General features: G+C 48.0%; 1 protein-coding gene across 3 annotated transcripts in view; it reads right to left on the bottom strand.

The window, feature by feature from the left end:
- The window catches only part of LOC119383963 (liprin-beta-1), a 102267-nt gene that overhangs the window by 20815 nt on the left and 57133 nt on the right, over nt 1–24319 (bottom strand). For all 3 annotated transcript variants that reach the window (XM_037652245.2, XM_037652244.2, XM_037652243.2), the window contains 6 exons: nt 23553–23675; nt 21005–21152; nt 17284–17493; nt 15501–15626; nt 3836–3964; nt 68–256 (listed from right to left, as the gene is read on the bottom strand). In XM_037652245.2, the coding sequence (XP_037508173.1) occupies nt 68–256; nt 3836–3964; nt 15501–15626; nt 17284–17493; nt 21005–21152; nt 23553–23675 (925 nt within the window). The remainder of the gene's footprint in view (nt 1–67; nt 257–3835; nt 3965–15500; nt 15627–17283; nt 17494–21004; nt 21153–23552; nt 23676–24319) is intronic.

Below are 24319 nucleotides of genomic sequence, written 5' to 3'. Positions count from 1 at the left end.
CAGTTGTGATTGGGCCTCGAGGAAGCAAGCTTGTCTGCTTGTTCCGATTGCACCTGCCAGCACCCACCTTGACTTTTGCGGCGGGTGACAGGGGCACGTGGTCGGGGCTGGCCTGCAATGCCCGCTTGCGTTGCACAATGTGGGGTCCCAACAGCTGCTTCAGCTGGAGTGACAGGTGACGCCGCAGCAACGTCTTATTGCCCGGGATGCTCAGCACGGCTGCGAACACCTCCCACGTCATGCCGTCCTCGTAGATCTGTGCCGGGAGACATACACAGAGGGGAGGAGGGGATACCAACAGTCAAGGTGTCTGGGACACAGCCTAAAAAACAGTTGGCACTCTACAGGGAGGTCTTTTTTGTCCCACAACAATTATCGTCACCTGGCTTCCTTGCACCTACTTCAAAGCACTGCACTCAGCACCTTCCAAGAAAGAAGGCTATGCCATACTGATAGTGCACAGGCCATTTGTAACATGCAAGTACCAGGAATGCTGCATGAAAGCAAGGAAAGGCACGCAAGATAAATCATGGTAACTGTTGTGGGACGAAAATCTACTACCTCAAAGGGTCCCACTGCTTCTAGAGTGTGGGTGTTACAAATTTAGGCATATACCTGAATAGAGAGACAACTTCAGCTCAGGGGGGATGCGGGGCTAAAAACACGATTTTCCCAAAAGATATGCATTTTCAAATTTCAGTTGTTCTGGATGGATGGCTCATTAAAGAACATGCTCACCAAGTTTGGTTGTCATCTGTAGAGCAGAAAAGAACAAACAAATTCTTTTTACGAGAGGGTGGCATGAATTTGCTGGGGAGAGTGTCTCTGAAATGCCCCTTTCAAGAAGCGGCTGCAAAGCGGGCAAGAAGCTGAACACAAAGTGATTGCCCATGTTAGATTGCTTGTTTTTCGTGCATTTTTGTCACAGCAGACCTTCTGTCGAGAATACATCAGAGGAGAAAGAAATAAATTAAAACGGTACATTTTGAGCTAAGCGCCGACAGCAGAGTTGCTGGAAAACTGGAACTGAAGCTCAAATTGGTGGAAACCTATCACGTGACCATCCGCCACTGCTTTTGCGCCAATTCTGAGTTACTCCTGCTGTGTTTCTAGGCCACTCGGCTTATATGTTTGTTTTCCACGGCCTTCATTGCGATCAGCGCGTGGCCTGTTTTGTAGACAACACATGTTAGGACAACGCAGTTAGTTAGATCGAAAGCTGTGAAAAATTGATGACCATTGCATGAAATTGTCACAGAATAGTGTCATGTTGACGAGGAAGGCCATATGTATGCGGGAGGTCACTTTGATAAATTTTTTTTTACCACAGAAATAAACACCATGTTGTGAAAACTTCAATGTAATTTTTCTGAGTTCGCATTTTTGGAGGGAACGAGTCTCTTAGGAAAACTATAATTTACAAACTGCTTCGCCAAAAGCTGCTTACAAGATTGTCTCTAGACTGAAATTTTGTCAGGAACAAGATAAGGTACTTTAATGATCCCTAAGTAGTTTCTAACACAAAAATAAATTCACTAGCCTCACATGCAGTGACAAAGAAAAAAATAATCTTCGCTTTTAGAGCGATGCCATTTTTACAGAAATGTCATAAAAAATATGTGACTGGCCTTATCCTGCACTACAAACCTGTTAGAGAACTTAAAATGATTAATAACTTTTACATTTTCATTATTTTTCAAATGATATTTTCCTAAGTTAGCATACATGATTGATCATTGCAACAACAGTAGGTTTTCTTTGTGCTCATGCTAGGGTGCTGAAAACTGGAATATGTCCTACTATCAAGAAGATGAGCCATCCCTGAAATTTCTATCAAAATTAGTGCAGCAGTTCAAAAGTTGACATTTAGCCCCACATTCCCCCTTAGGTGAAATGGCATCTTTCACAGAGAGGTGACATTCAGGTGTTGCCTGACAGCCACCTCTTTAGCTCTTGTACAGCAAATCTTTAGCATAAATGTGCACATATGTACGCAAAGTGCTAACTCTGCACCATCCTCATGCCGCCGTTTAATAATGTACTTACACATTGTTTTCATGCATCACTGCATATCTATTTAAAGTAAACACCTTTGACAACAATCTGTCTGGCTAAGTAAAAGATTCTTGAGGTTAAAATGGCACCAGCCAAAACTTAAAGCAGTACCGATGTTTCTGGGGCTGATTGGGTCCCTTCTTCAGGGGACAACAGAAGCTGTTAAGGAAACAGTGTCTTTTTCGTATTGCAGCTGGCCCCTCTTCTCCACCACGTCACAAGATATGGGTAGGCACAAAGGAGTCAGTGCCCCTCCCCAATGACGTTGCCAGAAGTGACGCAAGGAGGAGTCACTTAATTGTGTTTGCCTCTGTTAATCACGATTAAGAATGATTACTGGGTTTTATGTGCCAAAACCACAATATGATTATGAGGTACGCCATGGTGGAAGGCTCCGGGAATTTTAACCACCTGAGGTTCTTTAACAAGCACCTAAATCTAAGTACACGAGCCTCTAGCATTTTGCCTCCATCGAAATGCCGTAACTGCAGCCAGGTAGAACACACGTCTTTCGGTTCAGCAGCTGAGCACAGCAACCACTGTACCACTGCAGTGGCTGCGTCAATCAATAAGGTGCTGCCGAAACTGATTACGTGCTCACACTTCTCCAGAGTGCTCAGAAAGAATTGCTACAATGAGCTTCCAGTTTCTGCACTTTGTTCTTGTGTTGGTGGATTCTGTCACAGAAGCTCCTGCTTCCACCAGTGCAAGTGGAGAGGCAGCTCTGAGTAAGACATCTGTAAGTGACCTCCTGACATTCCTTCTCGTACGGACAGTCTCTGGCTGTGGCAGCAGACAAGCGGTTGCTGACACCATTTTGTGCGCAACCTTGACACTCTCTTTCACAAGCACCCTCAAAAGCTGCTAGCTGATTTCAGGAACATACGGAATGGCGGCGCAGTGTGTTGACGTGGTCTCCTGTATCTCTGGTGGTAAGGGGGTCTGTGAAAGAAGGTGAACAGATGGATGGGAAGTTTTGAGGTCCCCTCCGAAATTGGGCCGTGAGTTTAGGCCGATGAAGGCTCTGTGTACCCTGATGAAAGCCTCTCGGCAAACATGAGCAAGACAGTATGCCGCACTTCCTCTACGTATTGGTTCAACGACATCGTCAATAGGCAACCTTTTCTGTGTACAAAGAGCCGATGCATGCAAGACGATATTTACAGTCCAGCTCTATTCACCCAACAGCCAACCATTTATCAGTGCTGTACACTCCCTCACCGTGCACAAACGATCTGCACATTAGAAGAAGAATGGAAGAAAGCACTGCAACCACCAAGCTGAGGTGAAACGGCCACACAGAGGCCTTCATGAGGTGCGCATGGTGCAAGACACCGCCTCAGTTCAGACGGGACACTGAGACCTTCCATACCATCCCCCTTTCCTCCTAGACCTCCATAGGCAGTGAAGGAGACCACGTCAACCAGGCACACCAACATTTCACGTATATTCCCAGAATCAGTGAGCGTCTTTCAAGGGTCTGGACTACCTTGAACATTGGCTGGTGCCAGTTTAGCTTCGAGAACCATGGCTTTTGTAGAAAAGAAGAAAAAACAACACAATAAGATGTACTTTGCTACCACTCATTTTTCCAGGGCACAGACAGTGCGAGAGCTAACCACTGCAAGGTGCCAACTGCTAAGACTATAGTAGCTGCCATAAGTGCTCTAGTCAAGGGGACATTAATGGCCAAGTCCGGTGATTTTCTGAGGGCAATGGATTTCAATAAAATCTGCCAGCTTATTTTGCCACATTCAGGGGAAAGGATGCGTCCACTGACCAGGAGTGCCCCATGGACACCACTGCCCCGAAGGTTGGGGGCATACTCGGACAGGTCCACCGTGCGCAGCCACTCCATCACTCGGTGGTTGGTCCACAGGGACACATCCAGGGGACTGTACTGCTTGCACTGCATCACACAACACAGGAGCACTGTAGCAAAACCATGCTGGATACATTAAATGAGTAGTGCATGCTATATCAAACATAAGTCCCACACATGCCTTGAAGATATGAAGCATGCAGCACACCACCTAATCTTGGAGGTCATGTCAAGGAATTGTGCTAGTTCTCATTCATCTAGAATCTGTCATTTCTGACAAGTGGTAATACAATGGCATTTCAATTGGGTAGTGGTACCAAGAGCATATATTTTGTCAGCTTTTTATGATGCATCTACATTTATTCCAAATGCAGTAGTGGAACCCCGATTATACGTCTCTGAGAGTATGACGCAAAACCATCGCATAATACAGGTGTCATATAATAAAAAAACTAGGAATATAGGCCCCGACGCTCAGGCTTGCCCAAGGCACTGGTATAGGGAGTTGTTGCTGGGTGGAGTTACATGTATACCACTCATGTCCCCTTGTGCCATCGGACACAAGTATTCAATATGAAAGAAAATACCGTATTTACTCTAATCTAGGCCGCCCTTGATTGCAGGCCGACCCTCAAAATTCGCAAGGCCAGAAAAAAAAACTTACCTCGACTGCAGGCCAAATTAAAAAAAGAAAACACCGTTTTATCGGCAGAAAACCCAGCATTTTTATTGCACAAGTGCACACTCCGTAGGCACGTACTACGTAGAATGTTTGTCATCGTCATCATCATTCGCAACATCGCTGTCCTCTTTGTCGCTAAGTTCATCCCAGAGGGCATTGTCCTCGCTTTTGTCCATCGCGTTGGATATAATTCAGGCGAAGGCCAGGGAAGTTGCCTTCGTTAAGGGTGTCGCACAAGCCAATTTTAAAGCAAGCAGGGGCTGGGCAATGCGCTTCACGAAATGGTTCGGGTTCAACCTGAGACGACGGACCTCCGTGTGTCAGAAGCTGCCCGCTGACTTCAAGGAGAAGCTTGTGAAGTTTCAGCGATACGTGATGAACAAACGGCGGGAAAAGGGCTACCAACTGGGGCAAACTGCAAATGCTGACTAGACCCCGGTGTGCTTCGACATGCCAATGGCGTACACCGTGAACAAAACGGGTGCGAAGGAAGCCAAGCTTAGGACAGCGGGCTACAAAAAGCAGCGAACGACAGTTGTGTCGCATGTTGTGTTGCACCGCCAATGGACGAAAGCTTCCCCCATACAAAATTTTCAAGCGCAAGACTGTACCGGCTGGCTAAGAGTTCCCCAGAAACGTTGTAATGCGCGTTCTCGACAAAGGTTGTATGTCCAGCGGCTTGATGGAGGACTGGGTGAAAACGGTTTGGGAACACCGTCCAGGGGCCTCGTTGTGCAAGCATGCAAGCAACATGCCGAACTTGCGCTGCGCTTGCAGGTTTGATGTTTTCTCCGCGTGGAGAACGACCTTTCGCTTAAAGGCCAACTCCGGCGATTTTTCGAGGTCGATGGATCTCAATGAAATTCGCTGGGTACGTTCCTTTGCACGTTTCAGTCATTTATGCCAAATTACACGCTTGAGACATGCGCAGATTGTTTGCAAATGAATTTTAAAGATTGTCTGCAAACGCCCTCCTGGCTTCCCACAATTATTGGCATCATTGCGTCTGTGACATCAGTATTGGGAAAGCGGCGGAAGTGACGCAGCCGAGGGCACCGCCAACTTCGGCGCTTCGGCCGCTACAGCGAGCGTCTGCTGTGCACAAGGCGACAGACAGCGTTGGTTTGGCCGGCGCTTCGCTGGCCGTCCCGGCTGTCACAGTTTTCATACTCCGCGCCGGCGTGACCAGCATGCCTTGCACGACTTCCGGTTCGTTTGTAACAACGTCTACGTCATACGTAGACAGTACACTCGGTTGGGTTTCGGTTTCGGTGTTGCGCTTTTTTGCTTATTTAAAATTATTCTCCAATTTGCCGAGTATTTCTGCTATTGGGCCCGTAACAGGAGCGTCTCAGGAACATAAAAGCACCATTACTTTGACATGGCCAAAAAATCGCCGGAGTTGGCCTTTAAAGGTCGCGCTGTAGTGGCACCGTTTGGTTGGTGCCATTGCTTCTGAAGCACAGTTGGTGCAGGCGTTTCGCGAGCACGTGTTTAAGGCATGACTACACTGCACGATCGCTTCCAGAAAATTGACCAACTCCGCACTCGCGTTGCTCGTGCCTCTGCCGCCTCCACGTCACGCCACAGGAGGAGGGAGGGCGTCAAAGTGCGTGGCATTCACTGGCACCATAATCACATGACCCATAGAGTTTCTTCCAATACAGTCGAACACGGATATATCGAACCCACATATATCAAAGTTTCGGCTATATCGAACTTGTAAATTATCCCCTTGAAGATCTTCTGTAAAAGTATACAAATTCGCACGTTTATATCGAACGGTATTTTTACCCGCCATCGGATATATCGAACACCGCGCGAGCTGAAAGGTGCACTTCGGCACTCGCTGCGCCCTGCGACCTTCGCAGCACCGCGCCTCCGCCGACACCCGATACGCTCGAAAAACGTGAGGGCGAGAAGGCTCAGACTGTACTCCTGTTGGGCGCATTCTCCAACTTGCGAAATGTTTTTTTTTTTAATTTTTTTCGCTCTCTCTCTCTTTCTCATGCTTTCTTTGCGTTACCGTCGGCTCGGAGAGCAGGAACAAAGTAGCCGGCAGCCTCCTCCTTTCGCCTTTTCTTTTCTTTTTTGTTTGTTGCTGTTTTGTGAGTTTGATCCGCCAACCACAGCCCGCGCCTTTATTTGCTCAGCCAACCACAGCTCGTGCCTTTCGTACATCGCTGCTGCCCTCGCAGGTAGCCCGGGTAGCCATCGCCGCCATCGTGACTGATCGCGAGCGCTTTGTTGGCGAAGTCCACTTTCGTGAGTTGTCGCATACCACCGCATTCCTCTTTTGCGTGCGTGCTGTGCAAAGGCGCTGCAGACTGCCTGAATTTTCGACTTCTCGTGTAGCAATGGCCAGCGTCAAGAAGCGCAAGCACCTTGACTTTGCGACGAAGTTGAAAGCCATACAGTGTGTTGAGGCGGGCGAAAAACGTTCGGCGGTGGTGGACGACATCGGGATACCACGGAGCACGCTGAGCACCTTGTTGAAGAACAAGGCAGATATCAAGGCAAAGGTGGCAGAGCAGCGAACGTCAGGAGAATGTCGTGTGCACGCTCCTGCGACGACGAGTGCATAGACGACGCGTTTCGCGAGTTGTCATCCCTCTTCCCGGCTGCCATACCGCCCGAAGTGTCTGCGGACGATTTCGTGGAAGCGGACTGCAATGTTCAGGCTGTTGTGAGCCTCGTTGACGAGGACATAGTAGCTGCGGTCGCAGGGACCCAGGATGCCCAGGCCGACAGCTTAAGTGGCGATGAAGATCGTCTGGACGAGCCGGCGGCTACACACTGTTGGGTAGCAGATGTCTCAGCTTGCGACTGCTTCTGCGCAGAGCTGATAGACGGAGCGATCAAGGCGACGGTGAGTTAAGGCAAAGTTTATGTACATATGAACAGAGGCGTTACATATTCGGCACGGGGGCCGACAGCTTATTGGGCTCGCACAGAGGTGCGACGACGACCCGGGATTTCTTCGCTCGCTGTCTCGCTCGCTGTCTCCGCGCAGCTTGGTTCTTTTATAGCCCTGGGCGATCGCTTGCATCAGCCAGGAGCTCGAAGCCTCCAATCAGGAACCGCCGTTGGTCGCTGGCTGGAACCGGATCCGCGGGGGAGAGGGCTTGCCGCACGTTGCGGGAGAGATTTCCGTCGGTTGCGTCAGACGCAGCGCCGGAGTTGCCGGGGATTGCGTAAGACTCCCGCCTCGTTGCATCAGCTGGTGTTGACGCTCATTGCGTCAGCCGCATCGCCGGAGTTGCCGGGGATTGCGTAAGACTCCCGCCTCGTTGCATCAGCGGGTGCTGACGCTGGTTGCGTCAGACGTTCTAGCAGCTTGAATGCCTTGTTGAAGCAAGGAAGTTTGGGTTGGGAGCCCTGGCATAACAGCCCCCCCGCCGCCAGACAATGCGCTGGAAAGACGAGCTGCTTCCACGTGGCTCGGATGCCGGGCGCGCTCGTTCGCCAGGTCCATCCAGGTTCACCTCCAGGGCCATGGGGACATTTGGCTCCACGCTTCGTTCCGTGAACAGATCCCAGTCGCCAGGCCGGATCCCGGCTCCAGTGGCTTGTCGCAAAGATGTGTCGACTTGCTCTGCTCGTCTCTTCTGACGATTTTTGGTAGCAGCACTTGTTGATCGTTCTGCAACTTGTCAAGAACGGTCCAACAACAGACAACACACGACACAAGCAAGTGCCCTCGGTCACCCGACAGAACACCAGACCTAAATAGAATAATATATTCCTAACTACATTTCTGTCGAAATTTGTTCCCTCTATATCAAGAGGCACATGTGAGACACAAAACTCTTACAAGCAGAACTCAAAATATTACACGTGTAACAAACGCAATGAAACAGAATTCAAAATAATGCTGGCCCCTTGAGATCACCGAGGACGGAAGCGCTCAGCTGAGGCCGCAATGAGGATAAAATTTTGCCCCAATTTGCCAGCGAAAACCCGAAAGGATAGCCGAAGACGGCACTGATTAGAACGCGTGGCTCAGTGCGTCTGCATTCGCGTTTAGCTTTCCTTTCTTGTAACGAACGTTCAAGTTGTGCTGTTGGAGTATCATGCTCCACCTTAATAACCGGCCGCTTTTGGACATGTTATTCAACCAGGTTAGAGGACAGTGGTCCGTTTCGACCACAAACTTGGAACCGGAGACACACCAGGCCAGCTTTTGAATGGCCCACACGAGGCAGGCACATTCCTTTTCAGAGGTACTATACGCCTCTTCCCTGCAGCTCAGTTTTCGGCTTAAATACAAAACTGGTCTTTCGTGACCAGTGTCATCTTCCTGGCACAATATAGCTCCCATTCCGCGATCACTCGCGTCGCACTGAATGATAAAGCCCTTGGAAAAGTCGGGCGCCATGAGAACGGGTTCTTCGCTTAAGGCTTGTTTAAGCTTGCAAAACGCATTTTCTTTCTCCGAGTCCCATGTCACTTTAACTGGCTCCGACTTTCGAAGTGCGTCAGTTAGAGGGCTGGCAATGGTAGAGTAGTCTTGCACATAATGCTGATAGTATCCCACTAGCCCTAAGAAAGCCCTTATCTCAGACTTGGTGGTTGGTCGTGGATAGTTCACGACGGCGGCTACCTTGATCTCTGAAGGTCGACGCCGGCCACGCCCCACAACGTGTCCCAGGTAAGACACCTCGCCGCATCCTAGGTGACATTTAGCAGGTTTCGCTGTAAGACCCGCTTCTTTCAACCTGTTCAGCACGACTCGTAAATGTTCGACATGTTCTTCCCAGCTGTTCGAGAAGATGGCGACATCGTCGAGATACGGCAGTGCGAATTCGGACAGGCCATTAAGAACGCGGTCCATTAGACCCGAAAAGCAATAAGGCGCATTTTTCAGTCCGAAACTCAGCATAAGTGGCCGATACGTTCCGAATGGAGAAACGAACGCGGCGTAGCGGCTAGCACGCTCGGTAAGAGAGACCTGCCAATAACCTCGCACGAGGTCTAGCATGGAAATGTAGTTTGACTTTGACACTGTTTCGACCCTTTCCTCTAGATTTGGTATCGGATAGGTCTGGTCTCGAGTTATGGCGTTAAGGCGCCGATAATCGATGCATGGCCTAGGATCCTTTCCCGGCACTTGAACCAATATTAGAGGAGATGTATAGTCACTCTCACCCGGTACTATGACTCCCAACTCAAGCATTCTATCGATTTCCTCTTTCATGATCTGCTTCTGCACAGGGGAACATCGATATGGCTTACTACGGATTGGTTTCTCACATGTTAGCTCGATGTTGTGCTTAATAACCGTCGTTTTTCCGAGACGACTAGAAAACACGTCTTTAAACTCGGCAACAATCCTTCTCAAGTCCTCCTTCTGGACTTGACTTAACCTTGGCTCCAGGTTCAACTGTTCCAACATCACCTCTGAACCCCTTTCGCTTACATCGCTAGAAGTCAGAATTTCTGCTCCTTCTTCCTCTGAAGCATTCTTTTTCTTTACTCCCACTTTTACGCTTTCCGCTTTTATCGAGATGTCTTCACGCTGCTCTCGAATGAGCGTCGCTCGATCAACCCTCGACAGCTCACACCAACTTTCAGCTACAGGCTTGAGCGTATTGCCCGCCTCGCCCAACGGCGACACTTCGGTTTCTCCTTCGACGGAGACGACGCTACCCGCTTCAGCTGCAGACGGCTCGAGTAACCCACCCCGAGAGTTTTCTGTCCGAGGCTCGCTCGACTCGCTGCCAAGGTCACGCAGCTCGGCCGCTTTTGCCGGTGGTGTTGTACTACATGGAACGAGATTAAGTTCCTGTGAAAGCTTCCGCGCTTGCGATCGCGTGAGGGCCATGTGCGCAACGCTGGGAAAGAACGATTTACCCTGCTCTTTGAGAAGCTGCTCCGAGTTGTTCGAAAAACGATACGGAAAACAATCTGGAAGAGCAGCAGACATAGCCGCTTCGGTGTGAAGCTTACCGAAAGAGCCTTCAATGATCACCGTAGAAATCGGTAATCAAGTGCTCTGCTCCTCGGCGACCTGCCTGATCCATGCGCATTCTCCTGTCAAGTCGTTCGGAGACACTAATGAAGGATGGACAACGTCCATAGTTGCCGCTGAGTCTCGAAGTGCTCGACACGTTTTCCCATTGACGCTAATCTCCTGAATATACAGTTCTAACAACCGCATCTTCTTTTCTGATTCACGAATTGTTGTGAAAGCAACCTTTTGTTTACAATTTACCGCGATGTGCCCTTCTTTTTTGCAAATGTAACAGATTAGCGGCTTCCGTGACTCAAACGCCCGTGTAGTATCATGTGCTCTCTTTGGGAAGCTCACTTGACTTCTGCGCTTCCGTTTGCCCTTCCCTCACAGTCTCCTTCGTAAAAGATGGGTCTTTTCTGAAATTACGGTGCGGAGCAGGTTTCCGGTAATCAGGTTTTTTTGAAAAGCCCTCTTTTCTCTCAGCTTTTTCAACACGCACGGCCCCACTGTGCAAGTTTCTACAAGTATAGTACTCTTCAGCTAACTCTGCTGCCTTGTTTAGCTGTACTTCTCCAAGCTTATCCTGCAACCAAAGCTTGACATCATCCTCGATACAGCGGTAGAATTGCTCCAATGCTATGCACTCTACCACTTTATCGCGATCGTCATAGACATCTTCGCCCTTGAGCCATTCAATTAAATTGGCTTTAAGACGAAACGCGAAGTCAACGTGCGACTCATTCCCCCTTTTTGCATACCGGAACCTTTGCCGGAAAGCCTCGGGTGACAATTTATATCTTCTCAACACAGCCTCCTTAACCTCGTCATAGCTCTTAAACGCCTCCCTCGACAAACACGTTATCACGTCGGATACTTCCCCGGGAAGCAGAGCTAACAGGTTCTGTGCCCAAAGAGACCGCTCGATGCCATTTCTATCGCAGACGTGTTCGAACTTTACGAGATACTTGGCCATGTCCTCGCCTACTACGAACGGTGGCAGTTAGTCCCGAATTCTATGTCCACTAGCCTGAACCGTCGCAGAAGCTACGCTGGGCACTTGCGAAAACTGACGGAGCGCCAATTCTATTCTTTTCATCTCGAGGCACTCTTGTCTTTCGGCCTCCTCACGCTCACGGCGTTCTCGTCTTTCGGCCTCCTCGCACTCACGAAGTTCTCGTCTTTCGGCCTCTTCACGCTCACGAAGTTCTCGTCTTTCGGCCTCCTCGCGGCGTTCTTTGATATCCGCCCAGGCCTCATCGACTTCCTCAGCCGTTACTCCCTCCTTCTGCATGATCTCAAGGATCGCTTGCTTTCGTTTCGCACGGCCCAGAGTAAGGCCGAGTTCTTCACAAATTTCGATGAGTTCCTTCACTTTAAGGTTCTCCATCGTTCACACTAGCCTCTTGCTATTTGCCCTCGTTAGAATCTACTTGCCGTATCCCCTATAAGTCTACTAGAAAGACACGCAAGCAATTCTCAACCTGCCGTGTTTACACTCTTCGCATTAACTTTGGTTTCAAAGCGCTCCGACTTGGCTCGAAACAATCAAAGCTCACTCCAATGCCTCACACAACCTTCTCTAAACTACGATAACCTGTGCTAGAGAAGTCTGGTGAACTGAAGGGAAAACATCAGGCACTCACCGCATCGAGGTAGCTGATGCCGGCCGATCCCGCAGCTGCCATCCACTGTTGGGTAACAGGTGTCTCAGCTTGCGACTGCTTCTGTGCAGAGCTGATAGATGGAGCAATTAAGGCGACGGTGAGTTAAGGCAAAGTTTATGTACATATAAACAGAGGCGTTACATATTCGGCACGGGGGCCGACAGCTTATTGGGCTCGCACAGAGGTGCGACGACGACCCAGGATTTCTTCGCTCGCTGTCTCGCTCTCTCGCTGTCTCCGCGCAGCTTGGTTCTTTATAGCTCTGGGCGATCGCTTGCATCAGCCAGGAGCTCGAAGCCTCCAATCAGGAACCGCCGTTGGTCGCTGGCTGGAACCGGATCCGCGGGGGAGAGGGCTTGCCGCACGTTGCGGGAGAGATTTCCGTCGGTTGCGTCAGACGCAGCGCCGGAGTTGCCGGGGATTGCGTAAGACTCCCGCCTGGTTGCATCAGCTGGTGTTGACGCTGGTTGCGTCAGCCGCATCGCCGGAGTTGCCGGGGATTGCGTAAGACTCCCGCCTCGTTGCATCAGTGGGTGCTGACGCTGGTTGCGTCAGACGTTCTACCAGCTTAAATGCCTTGTTGAAGAAAGGAAGTTTGGGTTGGGAGCCCTGGCATAACAACATGCGTACTCCGCCACTGAAGTGGCGGCAGCGTTCAGCTTGGTTCGCCATTGTTGTGGCGACATGGAGGGAACCAGGCTGTCGCACCTGGACAGCTAAGATAAGCGATTTTTTTTCACGCAAATAAAATATTCTGTTGCATCGTGTGTGCGGAATTAGTCGTCATTCTTTAATGCGCCGATTGTAGGTGATCGTCCGCCAATGGTGAGGTCTCGGGACCTGTATTTTTTTATATTGAATTTTACATATATCGAACTAATTCGCAATCCCCTTGGAGTTCGATATAAGTAAAAGCTCGTTAATTCGACTCTCGTTAATTCGGAAAATCGGTTAATTCGGACACGTCATCTGGTCCCTGTAAATATACGCATCACTCTATGAGACTGGGCGCTCGTTATTTCGGACAGATTTGACCGCAAATCGGATAATTCGGCGACTTTCGGGCCGCTGGCGAGGCTCGAAAATGAAAAAAGAACAATTCGGAACAAAAGTGAAGCTCAAACGCAGCATCGCCATGGACATCAATGATCGACTTGGCTTAGATCGAGACTGGTTGAACGGCTTTTTTTCGCGTGTGGGTTTTGTTGCTTTGTTCCCGTTGGTGTGCTGCATCGTTGATCGCCGATTTATCGAGGAACGTTTCAGTATGGCTCCTTTAGCTTGATCTTTGCTGGTGCTTTTGTGCTGACTTCTCGTGCGACCGCACTCTCCGCCGATGGCAACGCCGGCGAAGCGGCCTAAGTACGAGGCCAAGGACTTCACCACCAAAGTAGAAATTTTGCGTGCTCTGAATAACGGGCTCTCCCGACAAGAAGTGATGAAGAGTGATGAAAGGGGATCCTTCAATCGGCGGCAACAAGCAAGGAACGAGTAACCGTACTTTTATCCCCCAACGTGACGGTAACAGAGCGCTTGCCCATCAACAATCTTCCCGTGGATTACCATGCCAACCGAAAAGCGTGGATGACGGGTGAAACTTTTGCGGTACTGCAGACATCATGCGAGCTGCTGAGCACCTTGAAGGGCTCAGAAAAATTGTGTCCGCGCGAATTTCCGCTCGAAAACAGACAAGCATCCGCGATTACTTTGTTAAGCAAAGGTATGTTGAAAAAACTCGTGCATTTATTGTGTTTATTTTGACCATTCGATAATTCGGACATTCGGTTAATTCGGACATTTTTTCCGGTCCCTAGAAATCCGAATTAACGAGCTTTTACTGTATCCGTGTTCGACTGTAATACCTAGAGGGGAATCTGGCACTAGTGTGTATGCGGGCTCCTTGAGCGGCGCTTCAACCACCATGAAAATGATGGGGAGTACAGGCTTCGGATTTGCTTCAGATTTATTAGGTTCTTGAGATTCGCGAAGCTTGTTTGCCGAGTGTAAAACAAAGCAATATGAAGTTACTATTTCCAATTAAAACCTGCTTCATTCTTTTGTACGTAAAACTTATTGCAAAAGTTTGCATGACCGTGAGATGGAAGTGAAACCTGGACAAATTCAACCACCAGGGTATGCATCGCTCTGCAATTGTGTCCTAGATTTGGCATCACAATATAATGAATTATTTTCCTTACAACACTTAAAACAAACATGCTTGTCTTTCCCTCGAAAGTGCGCATTACCTATTTATGGAAAAAGCAATACTGTATTGATTCAGAAACACTTAATGTATCATCTGCTGCGATGCCAGATGCGTCTGTCTAAGTGGCCTGCCCCCAACGCATTTCTCGTTTTGTTGTGAGGTCGAGTCAGAGGAGCGTGACGGTGCGTCTACTTAGCTTCGCCATCGTTTTGCAGTCGATTTGAAAGAGTTTTGACAAGTGGCGCTTATCACAAAACGTGAACCCTATGCAATTTCCTGCACTGGCATGGAAGGCTACATCTATGTCCAGCGGTCAGTGCACAACGCTTTGCTAAAACTGTCAAATACAACCTGTAAAGCTGCAACGTAGCAGCAAACCAAGAAAGGCACTGCTTGAGTGCTTTGCATTGCACACCACTGCCCACGCCTCGCAAAGAACGCAACTGAATCTGTAGAAAAAGATAAGTAGACAGTTTACAAGTTAATGAAATCCAATTCGAAGCCTGTACTTCCCATCATTCCCACGGTGGTTGAACGATCGCAGCGCCAGTTTCCTCTCTAGGTTATTGTATGAAACTCTATGACGTGACCCGATCCACCTTTGCCGGCGTGAAATCTCACCAGCTCAGCGACCCTTGCTGCATGAACGTGGGACTGAGAGATTTCGGAGCAATGGACAGTACGAAGCAGACGATGCGGTTGGCCTGAGTAGCCATGGGAACCACCGCTCTTCCACTGAGCCTGAGCGACCTTGTCACTATGCAGCTACCATAGGATGTCGCGAAAATGAGCCTCAGACACGCATGCAGAGCCGTCTGCATATGGTAGCCTGAGATCGGCGCATGGTGAGCCACCATGCCGCTAGTGCGGCTGGGCCTTTAGGAAGGTGCCAGCTGTGGTCAAATCATGGTACTCGAATCTAAGCCGACCCCCCCCACTTTTGCACATCGTTTTTTCAGGAAAAAAAATAGGCTTAGATTTGAGTGAATACGGTAATCCAAAGGTAATTAAAAAAAACACAGAAAATCAAAGGCCCCAATAGCAAGAACTGACATCGGCTTGTCCGCACAACAGTGTGACGGTGCCAGTAGGATGAGGCAAAGCAGGGCACCCACCTCATCGGGCAGTGAGCGCCGTTTGAGGCAGGAGGGATTGAAGCGATTCAGCCGCAGAACCTGGATGCCTCGCTTCATGCTCAGGTGGTGGAACTGGTTGGTCACCTTTAGCCGCAGCAGGTCGTCCTGCGGTGCAATTCAGTACAACAGAAATGCTCAGAGTTCAGCAAATCATGTCCCATACAAATGCGCCGACTTCTCACAGCGCTTCGAATGCACTTGTCTTCAAGATTCACTAAGCCCAGCAAATGGTGGGATGCAAGAAACAACAGGACGAGGCATTTCTTGTGTCTCATCTTTTGTAGCGCTTAATACCGTATTTACTCGAATGTAACGTGAGTTTTTTTCAAAATCTCTCTGAAGTGATTTGGGGGTCCGCATTATAATCGAAGCACCTCAAATCGTGCCTTGGCGGTGCCGCCCCACTGGTTCCTTAAAATGGCTACGACAGGCCTAGCGATCTTTCAACCTTGTGCTGGCAACATATGCACGCTGGCAACACCGAATCCAATCCAATCCAATCCTATTGTTCGCGACGTGTTTTGCGGGCGGTTCATTTCCTTTATGCTTCCGCGACTTCGGCTCGAGCAAATGGCAGCGCGACGAGTTCAGTACGATGCCCGCTTTAAGAGAAGTGTAATACTGATGGCTGAGGAAACTGGGAACTCAGCCGCGGCTCGACGGCTAGATGTGGCGGAATCTACTATCCGTGGGTGGAGGCTCCAGCGTGAAGCGCTCTTCAAGAGTGAGCCCGGCCGAAAAGGCCATTAGACGTCTGCCTGAACAAACCATTTAAGGATAGAATGCAGCAGCTGTACGGAGAATGGATGCGAGAAGATCAGGCTTTGACACCTACGGGTAGGATAAAGCGACCTAGCGCCGCGAAGATTGCCGAGTGAGTGTCCGCCGCTTGGTACGGCCTGCCGCACGACATGATAGTTTGCGCGTTTAAAAAGTGCTGTATATCGAACTATATGGATGGCACGGAGGATGACCTCATCTGGGAGGAAGAAAGTGACAAAGAGGGCTCGACCACCGGCGATGATGGCGATGAAAGCGACGAATGAACATAACTCCCTTTATATTTAGAAACTGGGATGTCTTTGCCACTACCATGTGCAGCAAATAAAGGTACTTTTTCCCCCCCGCTTTACTCTCGTTACATTCATGTTCTTTTTTTTTTTTTCGGCACTGAAAAGTCACCCCTCGCGTTACAATCGTGGTCGCGTTACATTCGAGTAAATACGGTAAGTTTTGATGATGAATGAACTAGCACTGAATGCATTTCCAAGGTATTTCTGCTGCGTCACCAACTAGCATTGTCACGTTCAGTCCGTGGCTGTGTTCCACTTTTGGACAGCATAGAGACCGAGTCACCCGGGCAATGGAACGTGCTTACACGACGTCTGTGCAATGAGATGCCACCTCACATTGAAAAGAGAAAGCTAAGGAAAACAAAGAGGACTGTTACTGCTTTAACTCCTTTTGTGTTCAACTCAGTGAAAAACTGAACGTAGCTTACACAAGCATATAAGAAAGCATCCAATTGTGGGCAGACGATCATACCGGCGGCACATAAGTGTTCTGCACAGTCACCCTCTAGTTTGGACAGCTTGCGTTGCATTAGTCTCCAATACTATCTTCACGAAGCTTTCTATTTTGCCGACTATGTGAGAAATGGAGTGAGACATAAGATGGTTGCTGTCCCCTTAGCTATCGATTTAGCCGTCGACAGTGAGTACTGGAACACACCCTGTGTTTCTGAGATGAGTGCAGTACGTACCACAGTGAGGGCGTTCAGCATGGCTCCATCGATGAGTGCCTCGGCAAAGGCATCCTTGTACTGAGGTAGGCCCACATCGTCGAGCCAGCGCAGCACCCACGCTGCATCTAACGCGGCTGCTGCTCGACTCAGCTCACTCGCCTCTGGCCTCAGGCAATCGACTGCCAGCAGGAGCTTTTTGCGGTGCAGTGGGTGGCGCATGCCCAGCTCCTGCACATTGTTTCGGCTGTCTGTGCCAGCTTCTTCACAGGGCCCTTCAACATATGTGGGCATTGCAAACATTCAATGCACAGACAATGCATTGAAAGTTTGTGGTAAGATAGCCAGCCAGGGAAGTCGGTAGATCTTGAGAAGAAAGTGTACAGCACAAACGACAAGGGACAGTGATGGAACAGCACAGTGACGGCAGTGCTCTTGTCTTCTCATTTCCACAGGATTTATATACAGCACTTGCTAGTAAGAAAGAAAAAAAATGCTAACTACATCATTGGGCATTAAATTAAAAGAAAAACATATTACACTTCTTTCTTCCCCATTATGGCAAGTGTGACGTTGATGGAAGTACCAAGCTACACTGCTTCAGCGCTTCGCTTTGTGCTCCAAGAAATGGCATTACGCTAGACTTCCTCTAACTCAACTCCGGTCAATTCGAACTCAACCAAAGGATCTAGATCTGGAGCTAAGCTATCGTTGCTTTGAAGCTAAAATTAACCTTCCCTGGATAATTGGAACTTGGTTAGCGGCTTTACACGTGCCCAACTCCAATGGTGACTGCAGTAATGGATCTAACAGCAATAGCATGTGGCAAATATGCCATCTCCCTTCAAAATTGCCTCCTTGCAACCTGTCCCAGGAAGTGCCTAATGTAGGCTTGTGCAAATATTCGTGCAGTTCGAATATTCAAACGAATGTTACAGTATTCGAATTAGCTTCGAAACGAATTTAAATTATTTTAAATTTCGAAGTATTCGAAATGAACGAATAGACATATATAAACCACATGTAACTCGCTGTAAAGGTGGTTTCACTGAACTAAAGGGTGCTGTACAGTGAATACACCTCTCCAGGGGAAATTCGCACTGCCATGAAGCCCAACTTCAAGGTTAAATTATCAAATTACCCTCACATCGATTCATCACTTTTTAGGTTTAAAAGCTCGTTATGCCGGCATATAGGCTCTAAGTATAGTAAATTTTAAAATGTAACATATTTTACAGGTGATCACGTACTTGCCAAAACTCAAATCCTGTTACTACTCAAAGTTGCTTCCACTTCCCTTTGAATCAAAAAGAATGGCATTTCCACATGCCTTGCTTCAATTTTAAAAAAATATTGTGCCCATTAGTTGGGTTATGACAAATATGCTCATTTTCTTTATAATATGTGATATATACAATTCGAATTTGATACGAAATTATTCGACCAAATCACTATTTGCTTCGAACCTAAAATTTACTATTTGCACAAGCCTAGCCTAATGCAAAAATGGCAGCACAAAATTATGTATTACAGCATTTGGCTGATTCTAACGATGCATTCTTTCAGAAAATTTGACAAGAGATTGCTTGGGAGGAGCAATCCGATAGTAAGGAAAAACTAATAAACCTATATTTGCAATAATCTCAGACACAGACTGGTTGGTGTCATTGCCTGTGCCATCACAAGATGCCAAACATGGTTGGTGAGCTCATACAGCATGACAACATGTTGCTTTCAATTTCACTACGGCTGTAATCTTATACGATACGTTGATTTACCAGTTCAGCTGGTGGAAACAAGTCATGACACATGCAATTCTCTGGAATTAATGCAGAAAACACATGCTGCAGTACGAAATGGTGAAATGGCTAGGCTGGTGTGAGCCACCACCCTGTTTGCTACTACTGAGGACTCATTCGATAAATGCAGGGCATCAAATGTACTGCCGATCATAAGGAGAACAACATACGCTATCATACGATCATAAGGAGAACAACATACGTTATCATACGATCATAAGGAGAACAACATACGTTATCATAGGATCATAAGGAGAACAACATACGTTATCATACGATCATAAGGAGAACAACATACGTTATCATACGATCATAAGGAGAACAACATACGTTATCATACGATCATAAGGAGAACAACATACGTTATCATACGATCATAAGGAGAACAACATACGTTATCATACGATCATAAGGAGAACAACATACGTTATCATACGATCATAAGGAGAACAACATACGTTATCGTACGATCATAAGGAGAACAACATACGTTATCATACGATCATAAGGAGAACAACATACTATGGTGAACGACAGTTCACCATAGCAGTCAAGAAAACAGCGATCGAGTTTGTGAACGCACGAAGAAATCTGGCCCATCTTCTGGCTCTCTGCCATGTGGAACTTGCAAGAAACACACGTGTAAATAAATGGCATTTTCACTGGCCACCATTTAGAAGTGTGCTTGTTTCACGGTAAAGACACCTTCTGATACTTTGGCCATTCCATGCACTTTTTTTTTTTTCAATTTTCGGTAGTTCGAAGTCGGGAGGTCGACCTATATTCCGGTTTTTACGGTAAGCAAATAAAGTTTCATTCTGTGAAGATAAAGTTTGTGGGCTTCATCTGTCTCTTATTGCCAGAATTGAAGATGCGCTATGTTTTTTATTTTTGCTAAAAGATTGGCTGCATGTTCAATTCCTACATTTGTTTTCCTACTTTCAACTAAGGGTGTGCGAATAGTGAAATTTCATCTCGAATCGAATTCAAATCGAATAGTGCCGAATAGTGGCCAAAAATATAGAATATCGAATCGAATATCAAATACCAAAGATTTTATTGAAAATTTAAAGAAAGAACAACGGTAATGTTGTGCTTCATCATCATGAGCACTCTGGGCCCAAAAATTTTCGGGTGTCCATTTACAGCAGCGTTCTAACTGCGCGTCGGAGCGATGGGAGCTTCTGAACGAGTGGTGTTGTGCAGCAGCGACGCAGCGCGAACAAATGTTCGCATGTAAAGCCATTCATCGAAAGTTTCGCGGGCCAAAGTCGGGACATTTTACGACGTTTGCGGCATACGCGACCGAAGTACGCAAGAAGTCCGTGCTTTCGTTTCGTAAGCGAAGTTGCGACGGGCTTGGCAGTTTTCCCTTGAGTGTTTTTTACGTGCTGAAATGACATGATCTCCTTTAAAATAAAGATGCGCTCGCCTTTGAACCAACCAGGATATGAGTCAAAGTTATAACGAAAGGCCGACTGCAACGACATTAGTGTTACTTTTAGCCACCTTACCCTAACGAAGTGGCACCATTGACCTTTGTTGCGTTTAAATATTCGTCCTGTCGAATTATTCGAAAGTCGAATTGAATTATTCAATTAGGTACTATTCGATTCGAATTCGAAACTCGAATATTCGCACACCCCTACTTTCAACCCATAAAACGTAGGTGTGTACTTCATATAGGACATGTTACAACGGGGGCAAATAGTGCCAAACGGGCCAACATTGCTTTGTTGTTGTTTTATGCCTCTTGCTTAATTCAACCTGCCCGGTAGATCAAGCACTTTTTTTAGTCTCTTCAGGGGCCGAACTAACAGAAGTCAACTGTATCACGTTTACTTGGCATAGCAGCATCCGTGCAGAAGCTCCACCCTCTAGCATTCCTCGAACTGCCAGAGAAACTAGTTCACACATTTGCATGGCGAGACAGTACCCCATACCTTCTCGAGTTCAGAGGCTGTGACCTTGAGGAGGCGGCTGCCATCCCGCAGGAAGGGCTTGCTGCTGTCCCCGTACACGGCCAGGCCCAGCCGCTCCAGCCACTGGGCTATCATGTCGGCACCCCATTCACTTACGGGCTTGTCCGTGCTGCAACGGATAAATCGATAGCTCAGTCAATCGGTCCACATCCACCAAGATGCTGTCAAGGAACGGTACTACATAAAACTGAGAATGATTATTCAGCATCAATGAGACTAGCACGCAGTGTTCAGGGAAGTAAAGAGAAACCACTGCAGCCTCAGCCACAAGCCAGAAAATGCAAGCTTGTCATCAAGACTGGGCATGTTGGTAAAGCATGACAGAAGATTGTATAGGGCAACTAATCGAGGGGACACAAGAAAGATACACACACAACAGAGTGCTCTGCTGTGTGTGTATCTCTTGTGTCCTGTCAATTACAGTCGACGACCGATAATTCGGACTCCACGGGGAACGTAAATAAGTCCGAATTATCGAATGTCCGAAAAAACGAATGTGTCAGAAAAAAAATACTTTTATTGACACTTCAGGGTCCCGGTGGCCGAAAAAAGTTGTCAATGCGTTGCTGCCCACACTTCCGCTTACGTGCAACCAAGTCCGCCTGTATCTCCGCCAGTGTGATGTGATCGCTGTACGATGGCGAGCTGGTTTCGTTCGTGAAGGCAACGTGTCTGTGCGGCGCACTTAGTGGTTGCACAAAGAGGCAGCATGAATGGCGGCGCGGCACGTTTGGGTTCTCGCCTATTAAATGTGTGCACTACGCATGCAACTGCACCAGGCCACATGCACTATCGAGCAGTTGACTGAAGATGCTTATCGTAAGGCTTGTCAGCGATTGAGCCGTGCTGGCGCGTTTGCCACCTGCCGCCATCACGCCTCTGTGCATTTTCACTGCTTATCCGTAAGACATCGCCGCACGGTGCCGTGATAGCGGCCCCTTTGAATTTCCGGTCCGCTTCACCCCATAACACGTCGGCATTGCGACAAAGCTGACTTTCGGACTCTGCTACTGTCGCAAACAGGTCGACTCGCGAAAGCGCTGGTTCGAACCCACGAGATGATAGACGCGGCAGAGGTGGGGGCTTCAATTATTGCCTTTCGGACCTGCAATTTGGGCAGAAAGTCTGAAAAATCGGGCGCCGAAGAGTTTTAGCGTCCGAAATTTCCGACAGTTCTTGACCATTGACGTCTATGGGGCTGGTGACGGTGCCACGAAAGCGTCGGAATTTTCGAGCATGTCCGGAAAATCGGCAGTTGACTGTATCTGCCGCGTTTCGTTGTCGTCGGCGCGGCCTTCAGCGCTGGCTGTGAGGGCACCGTTGGCGCCATTTAACACAGATCTTTTGAGACAGCAGAGCGAGAAATAAAGCAAGTCTCAAGACAAAAATGAATGCGCGCGCAGAACGCTTTACCACAGACACATTCGACAGAATGGCGGCGATAGCAGCGCAGCGCTTTGGTGGCGCGGGGATACAGGAACCGGAATGTAGGATGTTTGCGATGTCGATAGGATTTCCCACAGTTGACCAGTGCCTCCGAGATCAGTATTTCAAATCACAAATCTGAGGCATAAAGTAGCGATCGAAATAGAGCCTCATAGATCACCAATTAGCTTTCGTTTTGATCTCTGAGGCCATACTTTGTATGGTACGGGTGCCGGAGGAGATAATGGCTGGCGATTCGGCGTGCGCGACAGTCTCGGACAGGGTCCGGTTTATCGAATGTAGATCTCGCAGCTGTCCGAAATATCGGTCGTCTTTACACATTACTTCTATGGGATCAACGGCGGTGCCGCGCGACTGTCTGAATTACCGAGCATGTCCGAATTATCGGTGTCCGATTTATCGGTCGGCGACTGTAGTTGTGCTATACAATCTACAATCATAAACCTAATCGATCTGCCCAATCTTACAAGCATAATTCAGAAGACAGTGCGATAAGACAGTATGTTTTCTTTTTGTTAGACACAACCCAAAGAAAACGAGCCCTCAGTCGATTCCTCCCCACCCCTTCTTTTGTGCATTCATAGCGAGGGTCTCGTTTCTGCAGACTTGATGCCTTAGGTAGTATACGAGGGTTTATTGGTCGGCTTCCAGCTCGTAATAAGATCATGCGCTGCCTCCGAATGTCTGCCTCCAAGTGAAAGAAAAGAAAGAAAGAAGGAAAGAAAAAAAAAAATGCCTATTTCATTTTTATTTTTTAAGCTTCTCCCAGTACAAGCGAGTAATGCACGTACCGCTGAAAAGCTTTACAGATTTCTTATTTTTCTCCATGTATTGGCCAAACCCACAATTTTCACTGCAAACCGTGGAAGAAAACGTGTGGCCAATACATGAGTACATACGGTAATGATCTCACACTGGGAAATGCTTCAGTGGATATCTTCAATTTGTTGCCCCAAACTGCATGAAGTGCTGCAGACAATCCTGGGCAGCCTAGAAATGACAGACTGAAAAGGCCTCTTCTTTTCAACCCCACAACGTCAAGCCTAACTATAGGCACACTCACAAGCAGTGGTTATTCTGCATGGTGACCGGTGTCCAGCCCAGCCGTGGTCCGGCAGTTGCTCGCAGTCCTCCGCGCTGGAAGCTGTCCGACACGTCCATGGTGTGCGAGTTGCTGCGCCTCAACCTGCATATCAACAACAACCACAATGAATCATCCAGCAACTCAAGAGAGACTCCCCAAGAACATAAATACGACAAGATAGAAGGGTTTGCAGAGACTCCCACACAAGACAAAGTTGAAGCGATCCTGCCACAAAATTGCATGCAAAGCTTTATTTTATTTAATTTGCAAAGTTTCATTTGTTCACTGTAGACACCTCAACTGCACATTTCCATTCATGACAGCAGCCGAAACCACTGCATTCCCAAAAACTGACAACACCCAATGCTGTTTCGCCTCGGTAGTCGGACAAGTATAGGAGAGTACAGCGTGCTACAGCTGATGAACAGACTGCACCATGAGGATGATCCTGGCTCTCTTATACAACAAGTACCGCATTACTGGTTGAATCAATGAGCATCACAGAATGCGATGGACGGCAGTCGCTCGGACTGTAGAATCTGCTTTCTCCTCTTCCGGTTTAACAGTCTTTTTGTGCAGCATTTCAAGTTTAACTGGCAACCAACAATGCCACGAGATTCGAAGAAGCCCCCTTCCCAAGTGTTTATTTCTGATAACAGCTGAGCACCCTGCTAGGAGTCTGAGAGCACTTACTTTACTTGCCTGCATTAACCAGCTGTTTCCTTTTCAATCTGGCAACTATGCCT

Source organism: Rhipicephalus sanguineus, chromosome 2 (genome assembly GCF_013339695.2).
Source record: "Rhipicephalus sanguineus isolate Rsan-2018 chromosome 2, BIME_Rsan_1.4, whole genome shotgun sequence".
NCBI classification, from domain to species: domain Eukaryota; kingdom Metazoa; phylum Arthropoda; class Arachnida; order Ixodida; family Ixodidae; genus Rhipicephalus; species Rhipicephalus sanguineus.
This window is presented reverse-complemented; position numbering and strand designations above follow the sequence as displayed.